The sequence below is a fragment of the Pan troglodytes genome, chromosome 4, assembly GCF_028858775.2.
Source record: "Pan troglodytes isolate AG18354 chromosome 4, NHGRI_mPanTro3-v2.0_pri, whole genome shotgun sequence".
NCBI classification, from domain to species: domain Eukaryota; kingdom Metazoa; phylum Chordata; class Mammalia; order Primates; family Hominidae; genus Pan; species Pan troglodytes.
Genome location: NC_072402.2, coordinates 2,295,379 through 2,309,770, shown reverse-complemented (window position 1 = coordinate 2,309,770; position 14,392 = coordinate 2,295,379). Strand labels below are relative to the sequence as shown.

The following is a 14,392-nucleotide window of genomic DNA, read 5'->3' as shown; positions in this document are numbered from 1 at the left end:
AGGCCAGGAAGTCCCATCTGGGGCCTCCCACCCTGAGGGTTGCCATCAGTCTGTGTGCCCAGGCATCAGGGCCTGCCGCCCCCACAGACAGGGAGACCTGTGTGCGAAGTGGAATCTGTCCTAGGGACAGTGCTGACCCTCCAAGGCTGGGTCACTGGAGGCTCCCCGGGTCCAGTGGCTTTGGTGGGACTCCTGGCCAGGCTCCTCCTGGCCTGGGCTGGTCTCTGGCCTCCTGCCTCCCTTGGTGGAGCACGCTTGCTCCCCAGCACCTCCCAGGTTCACACAGCTCCTCCCTGGAGCTGCGCACTGACACAGGGGCAGGAGGTGGGCCATCCTCTCCATGGACTGAAGACCTTGTCCGAAGGGAAAGCAAGGCCGGCCCAAGGCCTGGCTGGAAGAGTGGGTCTTGGTAGCAAAGGCGGCTCGTGGGGGCAGCCCACGCGAATGCTTCCCCGGCGCCCTGAGCCCCTGACCGCGGCTGAGCCTGCTGTACTCTGGCCCCTCTCATGGAAAGATGACCTGGGTCTACCATGCTCAGTATCACCCAAAAATTCCTACAGAAGTCTCTTGGGACAAGAAAAGGCCTTCTTCCCTCCCTCCTCCTTTCCTTTTCCTTTCTTTCATCAGGGAACAGCTTCCGGCCACCTGCACTGTTTGGGCGCCATCATAAGGAGCCGTGACGGCCTTCACAGAGCTCCGGGGCTCACGGGTGTGGCTGACCTGCCACAAATGGGGCGACAGAGGAGAGGGAGGGTCGGGCACCGATGGCTCAGGAGGGAAGAGATCCCTTCTGTATGGGGAGATGGGGGCTTCCTGGAGGGAGCCAGGGCGAGGGGCTCACCAGGGTGAGACATCCAAGGGACCTGGGGGACCGGCCATGGGACACTGTGGTCCCACGTGGCTCCTGGATGCGCTGTGTGTTTGCTGAGCTGGAGGGGACGGGGAGCCCACGTGTGGGAGAGGGAGAGGCCATGCACGCCCTGAGTCGGGCTTTACAAAAACCTTCTGGTGGCAGCAGGAGAGGAGCCACGCAGAGGCAGAGCCAGGGAGAGGCGGTGGGGTAGTGAGGGGGATGTCGGGGTGCACGGGTTAGGAGACCCCCGAGCCCTGGGACCTGCATGCTGATGGTCAAGGTTGCAGAGGCGGCTGCTGTGGTGACCACAGGGCAGGGAGAGGCAGTGGGGTAGTGAGGGAATGTCGGGGTGCACAGCACCAGACCCTCCCAGATCTTCCGATTCAGTCCTGGGGGGACCCTACCCCAGACCTTCCGATTCAGTCCTGGAGGGACCCTACCCCAGATCTTCCGATTCAGTCCTGGTTTGGCCTGAGAATTTGCATTTCTAACATGTCCAGGGACCACAGTTTGAAAACCTCCATGGCTGACATGTAATGGAATGACTTGGTCCAATAAATGAAGGAAAAGTAACAGGTGGCCACCTCAGGCAGCTTCATCCCAACCAGTAAGAAAGTAAATCCTTTTGTAAACTCAGAGGAAGTATTAATATGGGCGTTTGAGCAAACATTTCAGTGTTAGGACAAAGAATTAAAAACCAGCACAGGCACCCCTGAAGCATGATAGGATGGCAACAGAAGGGCTGATTTAGTTTCCAAGAAATAACTGACAGGCAGTGTTGTGTGTGTGTCTACTGCTTAGGAACCCAAAACAAACCTTCAGACCGTTTTCATGAGTACTGAGACCAAGAAAACCACTGGGCAGTGGGTGGTCTGGAAATGTAAATGTTTATAGTACTCCATGGAGTACTATATGAGTCATGGAGCGATGTTTCCTATTGAAAATGTTTTACAAATGTGGGTTTCAAGGTTTCAAAGTGAACCCATATGTTTTAGGAGAAAGGACACACCAAAGAAGTAAAATAATCGGGTCAATATAAAAAGAAAGTAGAATATTGCCCAGAGAGGAGATGTGGATAATTCCTAACACGGATCAAAGGCACCAAAAAGGTGAACTGTGAGTAAGATATTCAGACCTGCACCGTCCCCTGCAATAGACACAGACAACATCTTGGTAGGCAACTGGGTGAAAATTCAGAGACAACCCTAGGAACTATGAGGATGAAAAAAGTTAGCATTCATGGAATGAGGCACTGAAGAAACTGAAAAGCTGGAATAACCCCATGAAATAACGAGAATAATTGTAGTATTCTGAACCGGGGCACAAGACACAGGACTGGAGTGGAAGGCCGCATGAGACCACCCGTGCGGGAAAGACCCAGGGATCACACTGGCCCAAAGGTGGGCACTTCCCAACTCCGGGATTTGTGCTACAGGCACTCCAGGCTCCACCATAGAACTGTATCCAGCACGAAGGCAGTGCTGTCTTGCGGGAGGCAGGGCTGCACCACCACCGGGGCGGGAAGGGGCGCGGCAGGGAGGCGCCCAGTGTTTCCAGCTGCACGGGTCGGGGACCGCGCTGATGCAGAGCGCGGGGCCGCAGGTTAAACCTAAAGGAGGGAAGCTTTTGGGGGCGGAACAGACAACGGAGAACGCTGCACACTGCCCTTCCCACGCGAATTGTGCTTTGCCTTTTTTTTTTTTTTTTTTTTTTGAGACGGAGTTTTGCTCTTGTTGCCCAGGACTGGAGTGCAATGGCCTGATCTCGGCTCACTGCAACCTCTGCCTCCCGGGTTCAAGCAATTCTCCTGCCTCAGCGTCCCAAGTAGCTGGGATTACAGGCGTGCGCCACCACGCCCGGCTAATTTTGTATTTTTAGTAGATACTAGGTTTCTCCATATTGGCCAGGTTGGTCTTGAACTCCCGACTTCAGGTGATCCACCGGCCTCGGCCTCCCAAAGTGCTGGGATTACACGCGTCAGCCACCGCACCCGGCCTGCCTTTTTTTTTTTTTTTTTTTTCAGAGTCTCGCTATCCACCGGGCTGGAGTGCAGTGATCTCGACTCCCTGCGGCCTCGACCTCCCGGGCTCAGGCGATCCTCCCGCCTCAGCCCACGGAGTAGATGGGACCACAGGAGCCCACCACGCCCGACTACTTTTTGTAATTTTTGTAGGGATGGGGTCTAGCCACGCTGCCCAGGCTGGTCCACGCTGCCCAGGCTGGTCCGCACTGCTGGGCTCAAGAGCTCCGGCCGCCTCCGCTTCCCAAAGCGCAGGGATGACAAGTGTGAACTACCGCGCCCCGCCCAGAGTTTCCGACTGTTAGCGTGAATCACATTCACCTCAAAACTTCTTTTTATACAAGAACTAAAAGGCAAACTAAGTCCCTGCTCCATCACTGCCTGTCCCGGGTCGCAGCGCGGGACATTGTCTCCAAGCGCCTTCCCGGCCGACGCGCAAGCGGCCTGTGCATCCCGGACAACGCGCATTTCCTGCGCCCCCGGAAGTAGCGGTAACGCCCGGCCCTACCCCCAGCAGAGGCGGAAGCGGTGTCGCTCTGAGAGGTCGCCAGTCGCTGCAGGCGCCTCAGCCCAGTGGCGGGCCTTGGCCCTTGGCTGCCTACTCCTACCGCCCCAGCCCCGGGCGGCCCTGGGCCTGCTGCGGGCGCGGCGCTGCCCGACCAGAGCTTCCTGTGGAACGTCTTCCAGAGGTGCGGGCTGGCACCGCCCCGGCACCTCCCGCCTCCCCCGCAGCCGCCTCGGACCCCTGTCCCGACCCCCGCGGCCAACCCCGTTCCCTGCCGGTTGCCCCGCGGCCTCCCCCGTCACCTGCCGTGTCCCCAGCGGCCTCCCCCGTCCCCTGCCCCGACCCCCGCGGCCGCCCCCGACCCCTTCCCCGACCGCCGCGGCCGCCCCCATCCCCTTCCGGGTCCCCCGCGGTCTCCCCCGTCCGCTGCCCGGTCTCCTGGGGCCGCCCCTGCCTCCTGCCCGGTCCCTGTCCTGTGCGTCGGGCCCTTCCCAAGATGCAGAGTGCGCCACTGCAGACCCGAGGTCGCGGCCACCGGCTCCTGGGCTAGGCCCTTTTTCTCGCCTCAAGAGCCGTCAGGGGGAGGGTCTCCAGGGTGCTTGTTTGGGGAAAGCGGAAACAGACTGTCTGGGCCGCTGTTAAAATGTCAGCAGCCAAGGAAGAAGCAGCGACCTGGCGTCTGCTCGGGCCAGGTGACCTTTATGGCGGCGCCTTCTGTCCCTGGTTGCTTTTCCACTGAATGTCCGAAACTGTAGTGACTGATGGCCAGGGAATGGCTTAGTTATCTGAGGGAATCTCTTCTTGTTTGTGAAAAAGGGAAACTGGTGCAAATGGGAATTCAGACAGGCCAGGAGGGGAAGGAAGGGAAGGATTGAGGTGGGAAAAGAGAGAGAAAGATGATTGTCCTCTTAGGGGAAGACCACACTGGACATCGGCTCCTGGGGCACTTCCTTGATTCCGCTGTACTCAGCGGGACGGGAGAGGCGGAGGTTCCAGGAGGGAGCCTTCCAGAGTCGGTGCAGGGTTGACAGGAGACGTTTGTTTTGCTTTTCCTGAACTTTCGATCGCCAGCTTATTTGGTCTTCTTGATGTTATAGGGTTGATAGAGACAGGAGTGGAGTGATATCGGACACCGAGCTTCAGCAAGCTCTCTCCAATGGTGAGTGGCCAGTGGGACCTGGGTCTCCGGACCAAGAAGCCGTGAGCCTGCCCTGTTCACAGTGGATAACTTTCTTTCTGAAGTTGATTTTCCAAGGACAAAGGAATCATTAGGACAAATTGTTATTACTGCTTCATGGTGGAGATGCTTCTGGTTTATTTTGTGGCTACTGCTGTTACTGCTTGGAGTGCCTCACCGAGCCAGCTAACAACTGCGTGCGTGAGCACAGGGAAAGGCTTCTTGAGAAATGAAAACTAGATTGTAGGTTTAGGAGGGGAATAGGAAGGTTAGCTCTGTACAGCCGAAAGCCTTTTGGTAAGTTGGAGGTGCTTGAATTTCCTGGGTGACTGCATCTTGGTGACTTCTCTGAAGAGACCTTCGAGGGCACTGGGGGGTGATTGTTGGAGGGCTTGGGGAGCTCAGGCAGCACTTGTGTGGGAACGTGGCTGTTACAGGAACTGCAGAAACTGGGACTGGGTTCCTGGGGAGAGGATTGGGGGTGTTGGAGGCGCTGGCAGGTGAGTTATGGGGAGGTGTTCTTATCAGTGTGCGAATACTGGGCGTTCAGGCAGCGGGAAATCCGGGTCCTTGCGTGTTGTGAGCTCCCTGGAGTTACGTTCTTGCCAGTTTCAGCCCAATTGATCCCCCTCCCCTGAGCTATCATTGGATACATTTTACTTCATTGAACACCTGACTGCTGCTTTTTCTGTAATCCCTCAGGGGCAGTCATCTTTTCTGATTCTGTGTATAGTTTGCCTTTCCAGATCCGTGCCATTTAAGCTAGAAAAGGGGTCAGTTTTGAGATGTTGTGAAAATGTTGAAAGGCTCCTCGTTATTAGTGGGAAGTATCTGAAGTTGCCAGAGACTGAACTGGGGCGCGGGGAGCACTCCGGCTGCTAGACACTGCCTCACTGCGCTGGGGGTGGTGGGTGCTGGATTCAGCCTTACTGCCTAATGATTTGTGAGGATTTGTGTTTTCGGAGTAACATGTTTACCTTATATTACGACATCAGTTCCTAATATGTGGCGTGTGGGCCACAGATGCTGGTGTATTATTTCACATGCATTTATATAGATTGTTTTCAGGGAATTCAGAAATGCTGTTATCTCTACACTAGTGATTGTGCTTTCTTGGTTTTTCTCTTTTCATTATTCTTAAATCCTCGTTTTTTTTTTTTTTATTTGCATCTTAGTTCGTTTTTACTCGGAAAGTGCAAGACGTGGCTACTAGTAAGAGATGTCAAGAGAACCCGGAATCCAGTAGGCTACAATTTGGCAAATCTCAGCTTAAAACTTCCTAAATGTTGACCACAGTGGATGCAAATGGCTCTGTGTATCACCTGTTCAATATGGTCAGGTGACCACCCAGGTTCACGTGGTTTGTCACCAGGGTGATACGAGCCACACGGAGTGCCCTCCTCAGAGGCCATGTCTCAGAGACGTTTATTTTGAGTGGTTTTCCAGCGAGTGATGCAAGATTTATGATCCATTTTAACAGCTGCTTTTTATGCATTTGCTCAACTTTTTAGATTTTAGGTTTAGTTTTAGGATTTCTGTGAAACTTGCTCAACCAGGAGTGGTGGTCAAATACTGGACCTCATTAGCATGGTAGCCTGCCCACCTTGGCAGGCTCCACTGGAGTGCTTTGGGGCCTGCCTGGATTCCAGTCCTGGCTCTACCAGTTTTGTGTCCTCGCTGTTACTGGGAGGGAGTATTGAGGAAATGCATGCGAGGTGCTTCCGTGATTCCTGGCACGGAGCAAGTGCTCAGTAATTGTCAGCTGTGAGTATTAGTAGTAGCTAATACACTGCTACTATTCTTGGCTAACAAGCCAGCTCAAAGCTTTGATGGTTTTCCATTACCTGATGATGGTGATGATGGTTTTCACTTACTGAACACTCACACGCTGGGCTAGGCACTTAACCCAAATCCAAGGTCGGCATTATTGTTTGGGGGTTAGGGAGACACCTCCTGCTCTGACTTGTGTGTTTGGGTTCCTGTATTTTCACCAGAGGGCATTAGTCCTGCCCCAGTTCAGCTGGTCCTCAAAGCATATATAGCTCTTTAACCATGAGCAAGTGTCAGTCAGAACATAATCTTGATTTCAGCTGCTACTAAATATCTACCAGGAGACTGCTTGAGAGAGAGAATTGCCTGACAGGTGCTGAGTACACCATTCCTGAGATACTTTGAAATCAGTGTCTGGCTTAACCCAAGCTGTGTATCGGGACCCTCTCACTGTGGTCCCAATGGAGTCACTTTTCTTAGGCGGCCCCCTTTACCTTGGGCTCTGAGCTTCCTCTGCCTTTCATCTCTGCAGGATGAAGCTCCACCCGCCCTTCAGGATGCAAAGCCCTCCTCTATAAAGTGCATGCGGGGCCAGATGCAGTGGCTCACATCTGACCTCCCAACACTTTGGGAGGCCGAGGCAGGGGGATCGCTTGAGCCCAGGAGTTTGAGACCAGCCTGGGCGACACTGTGAGACCCTGTTCCTTGAATTACCCTGGGAGATTTCCTCAGCTTGTACTGGAGGCGTGTGGCCCCATGAAGCCCGTAGTCACCGTTCACCCTCAGAGACGCTGGCTTTGGGGCTCACACGCTTGCTGTGGGGCAGCCCCAGGAGATGGCCACCCCATTTCTCCTGGAGCTGCGCGTGTTCTCAGAAACTGTGGTGGCTGTTCTCTTTTGTTTGCATCTTATAAACCTTTACCTGATTACATTTTCCTCTTCAATTTAGCTGCTAGAAAACTTAAAGTCAGATTGGTGGCTCACCAGTAATGAGAGTTTAGAGTAGAGGTAAACTTTATGACATAGTCTTAGACTCTTCACTTTCTCCTCAGCCAACATGATTCACATTTACTTTATTTTGCTGTACTGTGAGTGTCTCTGTGTTCCCTGAATTCTTTCTGGAATAAGGCAGGTTGTTAATAAGCACAGGTTTCTGGTCCATCTCATAGCCTCAGGCAGTGGGCGGTGCTGTCCGTGCTCCCTTTCCGGGTTACCTGTGGTAGCTCTCAAGTTGGAGGGCTGCGATTTGAAGCCTGATTTAGTACACTGTGTTTCTGTTGTGTTCTGTGGTGGTTTGCTCCTCACATGTGAGCATTCACCGTGGCCCTGTGTTTTTCCACCACACCTCTGCCTGGTGGCATCCTACTGGATGTCGCAGCTGAGCCACTCTGTTCTGAAGATGCCCTTGTCCTCCACCCCTTTGCTTTGGGCTCTGAGCTTCTTCTGCCTTTCATCTCTGTAGGATGAAGCCCCCCCCCGCCCTTCAGGATGCCAGCCTTGGCAACATTGTGAGACCCTGTTTCTACAAAAACTAAACAAGTGTAGTGGTGCACGCCTGTATTCCCAGCTACTTGGGAGGCTGAGATGGGAAGATCACTTGAGCCTGGGAGGTTGAGGCTGCATTGAGCTGAGATCAAGCCACGGCACTCCAGCCTGGGAGACAGAGCGAAACCCCATCTCAAAAAAACAAAGAAAGTGGATGCGCGCTGCTCCTGCCATTGGATCATCGCAGCATTTTTCTTTTCTCTGATATGCGCCTTTTTCCTCATCGTGGGGGCTCATGTTTTCGTAGTTCCCTCTCGCTACTAGATTGTGAGCTGCGTGAAGGAAGGTTCATAGTTGTGTTGTATGTACAGGCACACAAAATTTGTCCTTGGATAAACACATATCCTCTTCCTTCTTCTCTCTGAATTTCTTTATTTAAAAAAAAAAAATTAGAGATGGAGTCTCACTGTCTTGCCCAGGCTGGTGTCAAACTCTTAGGCTCAAGTGATCCTCCCGCCTCTACTAATATGAATTATTAGCCTATGCTAATATGAATTCCTATACTAATATGATTGAAATTAGTTTGACTTCTATAATAATTGTTCTCCCAGATTGGGCTTCTGTTTTGATAGTAGAACTAAATTATTAGGCTATTTCAAGAAATTAATATATTACTGGTAGAAAAAGTGAAGCTACAAAATGGCCTGGTTTCTCACTTCAGTTAAATGTGTGCTTCTGAGTGCTTGTATTCTAGGTGAAACTGCACTGAGAAGGTATTTGTGGCCCGTATGCTGATTCATTGATGAGACCTCTTTGCACAGGAGAGCTGCTAAAAATTACTGTGGTGAACAGGTATGAAGAAGAAGACTGTTCTCTGCCCTTCTTTTTGCAATAAAGTGTTACAAACTATCTTGAGTTTGATCCCTTTTCGGGTGTTTGGGTTTTTTTTAACATTCACATATTTCTTGGAATTATAAGAAATTAACTTTGTGCTTCTGAAGTGGGTTTGCCTTAATATAACACTGATTATTTGTAAGGGGCATTTTTAAAGCTGTACTTTAAAAAATAATAATTCTTACATTCGTTTGAAGGTTTTTTGTTTGTTTGTTTGTTTGTTTGTTTTTGAGATGAAGGCTTGCTCTGTCACCCAGGCTGGAGTGCAATGGCATTGATCTTGGCTCACTGCAACCTCTGCATCTGGAGTTCAAGCGATTCTCCTGCCTCAGCCTCCTGAGTAGCTGGGACTACAGGCACCTGCCACCACGCCCAGCTAATTTTTTGTATTTTTAATAGAGATGGGGTTTCGCCGTGTTAGCCAGGATGGTCTCAATCTCCTGACCTCGTGGTCCGCCCACCTCAGCCTCCCAAAGTGCTGGGATTACAGGCGTGAGCCAGGGGGCCAACGTGGTGAAACCCTATCTCTACTAAAAATACAAAATTAGCTGGGAATGGTGGTGTGCACCTGTAATCCCAGCTACTCGGGAGGCTGAGGCATGAGAATCACTTGAACCCGGGAGGCAGAGGTTGCAGTGAGCTGAGATAGCGCCACTGCACTCCAGCCTGGGGGACAGTGAGACTCCATCTCAAAAAAAAAAAAAAAAAAAAGAATAGAATAACTTGTTTAGGTGTTACAAAATCCAGGCGAGACAGATCTAAACTTGAATCTCACGCCCAGTTCCTAGATTAGTCCCTTCTGCAGCTCAGGTTCGGCCTAAGCCTCAGGGTTCCTTACTGGGTGGGCACCACCTGCTCCTTTCCCCACCTTTGTTCCTCTTTTTCCTCTGCTGGCTCCTCTGGGGTTGGGTGTGTTCAGAGGCGGAGACAGGCTAAAGGTCTTTGGCTTTTAGATTCTGTTGATGGGTGAGTTCCAGATACTAGCTTTCTCTTGTAGGGTATTTCATTTATTTATCTATTAAAAATATTTATTTAGAACACACCATTCATGTGCCAGACCCTGTTCCAGGCACTGGGGATAGGGTGATAAATGAGATAAACAAAAACACCTGCTCACGTTAAGCTCCTGTTCTAGGGAAGACAGACAGAAAGAAAATACACGTGTGCTTAGTACATTAGAAGGTTCCAAGTACTGTAGAGAAAAATAAAGTAGGTTGGACTCGGTGGCTCACGCCTGTAATCCCAGCACTTTGGGAGGCTGAGGTGGGAGGATTACTTGAGCTCAGGAATTTGAGACTAGCCTGGGCAACATGGCAAATCCTGTCTCTACAAAAATAAATAAATAAAAATAAAATAAAAATTAGCTGGGTATGGTGGCATGCACCTGTAGTCCCAGCCACTGGGGAGGCTGAGGAGGGAGAATTGCTTCAGCCCAGGGGGTGAAGGCTGCAGTAAGCCGAGATCGTGCCATTGCACTCCAGCCTGGGTGACACAGCCAGACCCTGTCTCAAAAAAAATGAAAGAAAGAAAATGAAAAAAAGAAAGCAGAGATGGGGCAAGCAGGGGAGAGGACTGGTGCTGGGGTCACAGGGGAGGGGCTGGGGATGCATGGGAGGGGCTGGGGATGCAAGCTTTCCTGAGTTCCCACAGTTCTCTGCCCCCTCTCCTGTCTCATGGCACAAGGGCCTCCTGGGGCTTGCGGTGGTTTTGCACCAAGCTAATATCTTGTTCTTCCCAACAGATGGAGGCCCATTGAGGCTTCTCTGTCCTCCACGGGGAACAGCATTGGCCTAAACCTGCAGACACCATTGCAAAGGGAATTCAGGCAAACCGGCTGGTGAAGAATGATTCCAGCCGTGGGGACAGAGGCTGACATTTCTTGCGTGGGTGATTTAATGTTGGGCCTCAATTTTTCACTCCCCCCGTAAGAGTATGACATAGCCACAACCTTGCCAGGGCCCGAGGGAGGGTGGATGGACTTATCCATCCCATAGGTGTGGCTCGTGGCTGGGTGACTTGCTTCTGCCAACGAGATTTTCACAGACACGGCAGAAGCAGAAGCCTGGAATGTGTGGCGCTGCCAGGCCTGCCCTCTAAGGCTCTTGATTTTCCCCACGAGATGTGCATGCCCTAGGGAACGGCGGCTCTGGCTGTGGGATGAGAGGCGTGTGGAGCAGGCATGGTTCCCATCCTCAGCCTGGAGTCAAGGCCAGACTAGATCAGCCTAAGCCCAGCCATGCCACGGGTGCAGCAGTGAAGAGCAAATGCCAACTGTCCATGACAGTGACTTTCAAAGGGGCGTGTCATGTGCCTCATCCCAGCAACAGGGAAGGCATTTCTCTATCAGTCAGTCGGTAAATGATTATTGACAAACAATGTGCTGGGAAGGTGGAGTGATTTGAGTAGATTTGGCCTCTATTCTCATGGAGCTTCCTTTCTAGAGGGGAAGGCAGATGATGGATGAATAAATATGAATGATTCTAATAGGTTGGTGCAGCAGTCATTAAAAGTAATGGCAAAAAAAAAAAAAAAAAAATGGGGAGGAGCCGGTGCTGCAGTTCATTAATAGTAATGGCAAAAACCGTGATGACTTGTGCACCAACCTAACCCAGTAATCACGGGTGTGCAAAATGTGGCGGTGGGCAAGTTCTGAGTGCTAGGAGAGCATCTAGCTTCCCGGAGTCAGGAGACGGGGGTTGGCAACCTAACCAAGGTTAAGTCCAAGGGAGGGGGGTGGGCAGGGAGCAATATTTCAGTGGAGACTCCAAGGACGAATGGTATTTAGAGAGTAAACCCCGATAGAGAGGGTTTGTGTCTGGCACAGAGAAGAGCCTGTGCAAAAGCCAGCGGGGCGAGAGGACACCATGTGTTCATCCACCTGAGGGGCGACCAGCAGGCTGGAGCTCAGCGGGTTGAGAGGAGGATGCAGAGCCTGGGAAAGGCACCCTAGGCAGAGGGCACAGCAGGGCAAAGGCCTGGAGTCAGGCCTGAGCCTGTGTGGTTTGAGGAACGGACAGAGGCCTGTCCGTCAGGAAGGGAACGGCACAGGGGAGAGACCTTAGGCCAGAGCAGAGGGCAGGGCAGAGGGCAGGGCCGTGCTGGGCACTTTGGGCTGTGGATGGGAGCTGGCATTTATGCTCAGGTGATGGGAATATGTTAAAAGATTTTAAGGAGGGGAGTAACAGTTGGGATTAATGTGTATTCTGGGAATCTCAACAAAGTAAATTCATAGTTCGAATTTTCATAAGATTTCTGCACAGGCAGAGAGAAATAAGATCGTGTCTACAGCTGTGTGATGATTTTATTTAAAAATATTACTAAGTTTTTAAACGTGATTTCAAATGGTGTGTTTCTATTTCACATTGGACATAAGTAGATTGCAAGGCTAATGGAAAGTAGAAACGTTAACTCACGAACATAAAAGAGACATCGATTTGAAAACAAAACATTTATTCATTTACTTCCGCTGCAGATTTCTTGACTGCTGAATTTCATGAGAAGGGATTGTTTAGGGAGGGTCGTGGGGCTGAAGACCTGGAGAGGAGCTGGTGCTACCGCTGTTCAAATCTGAGGGTGGTGGAGATGGAGTCTTGGGGAGGAGCACGTGCTGCCTTTTAAGTCTATGAGAGTTGTTGAGCTGGACGTCCAGGGAGGAGCCGGTGCTCCCACTGATGTCTTAGGTTGTGGAGCTGAAGACAATGAAGGAGCCAGTGTGGCTGTTCTGTGAGGGTCGTGGAGCTGGAGATCCAGGTGGGAGAGGTGTTCTAGCTTGGGGAGGAGCTGATGTTCCACCTTGAGGGCCCTGCAGCTGCAGACCTGGAGAGGAGCTGATGTTCTAGATTGAGGGTCGTGCAGCTGGAGACCTGGAGAGGAGCTGATGTTCTAGTTTGAGGGTCTTGCCGCTGCAGACCTGGAGAGGAGCTGATGTTCTAGTTTGAGGGTCTTGCAGCTGCAGACCTGGAGAGGACCTGATGTTCTAGTTTGAGGGTCGTGCAGCTGAAGACTCGGGGAGGAGCTGATGTTCTAGTTTGAGGGTCATGCAGCTGAAGACCCGGGGAGGAGCTGAGGTTCTAGATTGAGGGTCTTGCAGCTGCAGACTCGGGGAGGAGGAGATGTTGTAGTTTGAGGGTCATGCAGCTGAGGACTCGGGGAGGAGCTGATGTTGTTCGCCTTGAGGGTCTTTCAGCTGGAGACTCAGGGAGGAGCTGATAATCTTGATTGAGGGTCATGGAGCTGGAGACCCGGACAGGAGCTGATGTTCTAGTTAGTGGATCTTCCAGCTGCAGACCCAGGGAGGAGCTGATGTTCTACTGTTAGGTTCTTGCAGCTGCAGACCCGGAGAGGAGCTGATGTTCTAGATTGAGGGTCATGCAGCTGAAGACTCGAGGAGGAGCTGAGGTTCTAGTTTGAGGGTCTTGCAGCTGCAGACCCGGAGTGGAGCTGATATTCTAGTTTGAGGGTCTTGCAGCTGCAGTTCCGGAGAGGAGCTGATGTTCTAGTTTGAGGGTCGTGCAGCTGCAGACTCGGAGAGGAGCTGATGTTCTGATTTGAGAATCTTGCAGCTGCAGACCCGGAGAGGAGCTGATGTTCTAGATTGAGGGTCGTGCAGCTGAAGACTCGGGGAGGAGCTGATGTTGTATTTGAGGGTCTTGCAGCTGCAGACCTGGAGAGGACCTGATGTTCTAGTTTGAGGGTCATGCAGCTGAAGACTCGGGGAGGAGCTGATGTTGTATTTGAGAATCTTGCAGCTGCAGACCCGGAGAGGAGCTGATGTTCTAGATTGAGGGTCGTGCAGCTGAAGACTCGGGGAGGAGCTGATGTTGTATTTGAGGGTCATGCAGCTGAGGACTCGGGGAGGAGCTGATGTTGTTCGCATTGAGGGTCTTTCAGCTGGAGACTCAGGGAGGAGCTGATAATCTTGATTGAGGGTCATGGAGCTGGAGACCTGGACAGGAGCCGATGTTCTAGTTAGTGGATCTTCCAGCTGCAGACCCACGGAGGAGCTGATCTTCTACGATTAGGTTCTTGTAGCTGCAGACCCACGGAGGAGCTGATCTTCTACGATTAGGTTCTTGTAGCTGCAGACCTGGAGAGGAGCTGATGTTCTATGTTGACGGTCGTGCAGCTGCAGACTCGGGGAGGAGGAGATGTTGTAGTTTGAGGGTCGTGCAGTTGAGGACTCGGGGAGGAGTTGATGTTGTTCACGTTGAGGGTCTTTCAGCTGGAGACTCAGGGAAGAGCTGGTAATCTTGATCGAGGGTCATGGAGCTGCAGACCCGGCAGGAGCTGATGTTCTAGTTAGTGGATCTTCCAGCTGCAGACCCAGGGAGGAGCTGATGTTCTAGTTTGAGGGTCGTGCAGCTGGAGACCTGGATAGGAGCTGATGTTCTAGATTGAGGGTCGTGCAGCTGAAGACTCGGGGAGGAGCTGATGTTCTCGTTTGAGGGTCATGCAGCTGAAGACTCGGGGAGGAGCTGAGGTTCTAATTTGGGGGTCATGCAGCTGAAGACCCGGGGAGGAGCTGAGGTTCTAGATTGAGGGTCTTGCAGCTGCAGACCCGGAATGGAGCTGATATTCTAGTTTGAGGGTCTTGCAGCTGCAGTTCTGGAGAGGAGCTGATGTTCTAGTTTGAGGGTCGTGCAGCTGCAGACTCGGAGAGGAGCTGATGTTCTGATTTGAGAATCTTGC

The 14,392-nt window shown here is 52.0% G+C and overlaps 1 protein-coding gene across 1 annotated transcript in view; it reads left to right on the top strand.

Annotated features, from left to right (window-relative positions):
* The first annotated feature begins 764 nt into the window (after window positions 1-764).
* The window catches only part of LOC112209258 (uncharacterized), a 35,548-nt gene continuing 21,920 nt past the window's right edge, over window positions 765-14,392 (top strand). The window contains exons 1-3 of the mRNA XM_063811025.1: window positions 765-1,055; window positions 3,417-3,562; window positions 4,476-4,537. Of these exons, the coding sequence (XP_063667095.1) occupies window positions 765-1,055; window positions 3,417-3,562; window positions 4,476-4,537 (499 nt within the window). The remainder of the gene's footprint in view (window positions 1,056-3,416; window positions 3,563-4,475; window positions 4,538-14,392) is intronic.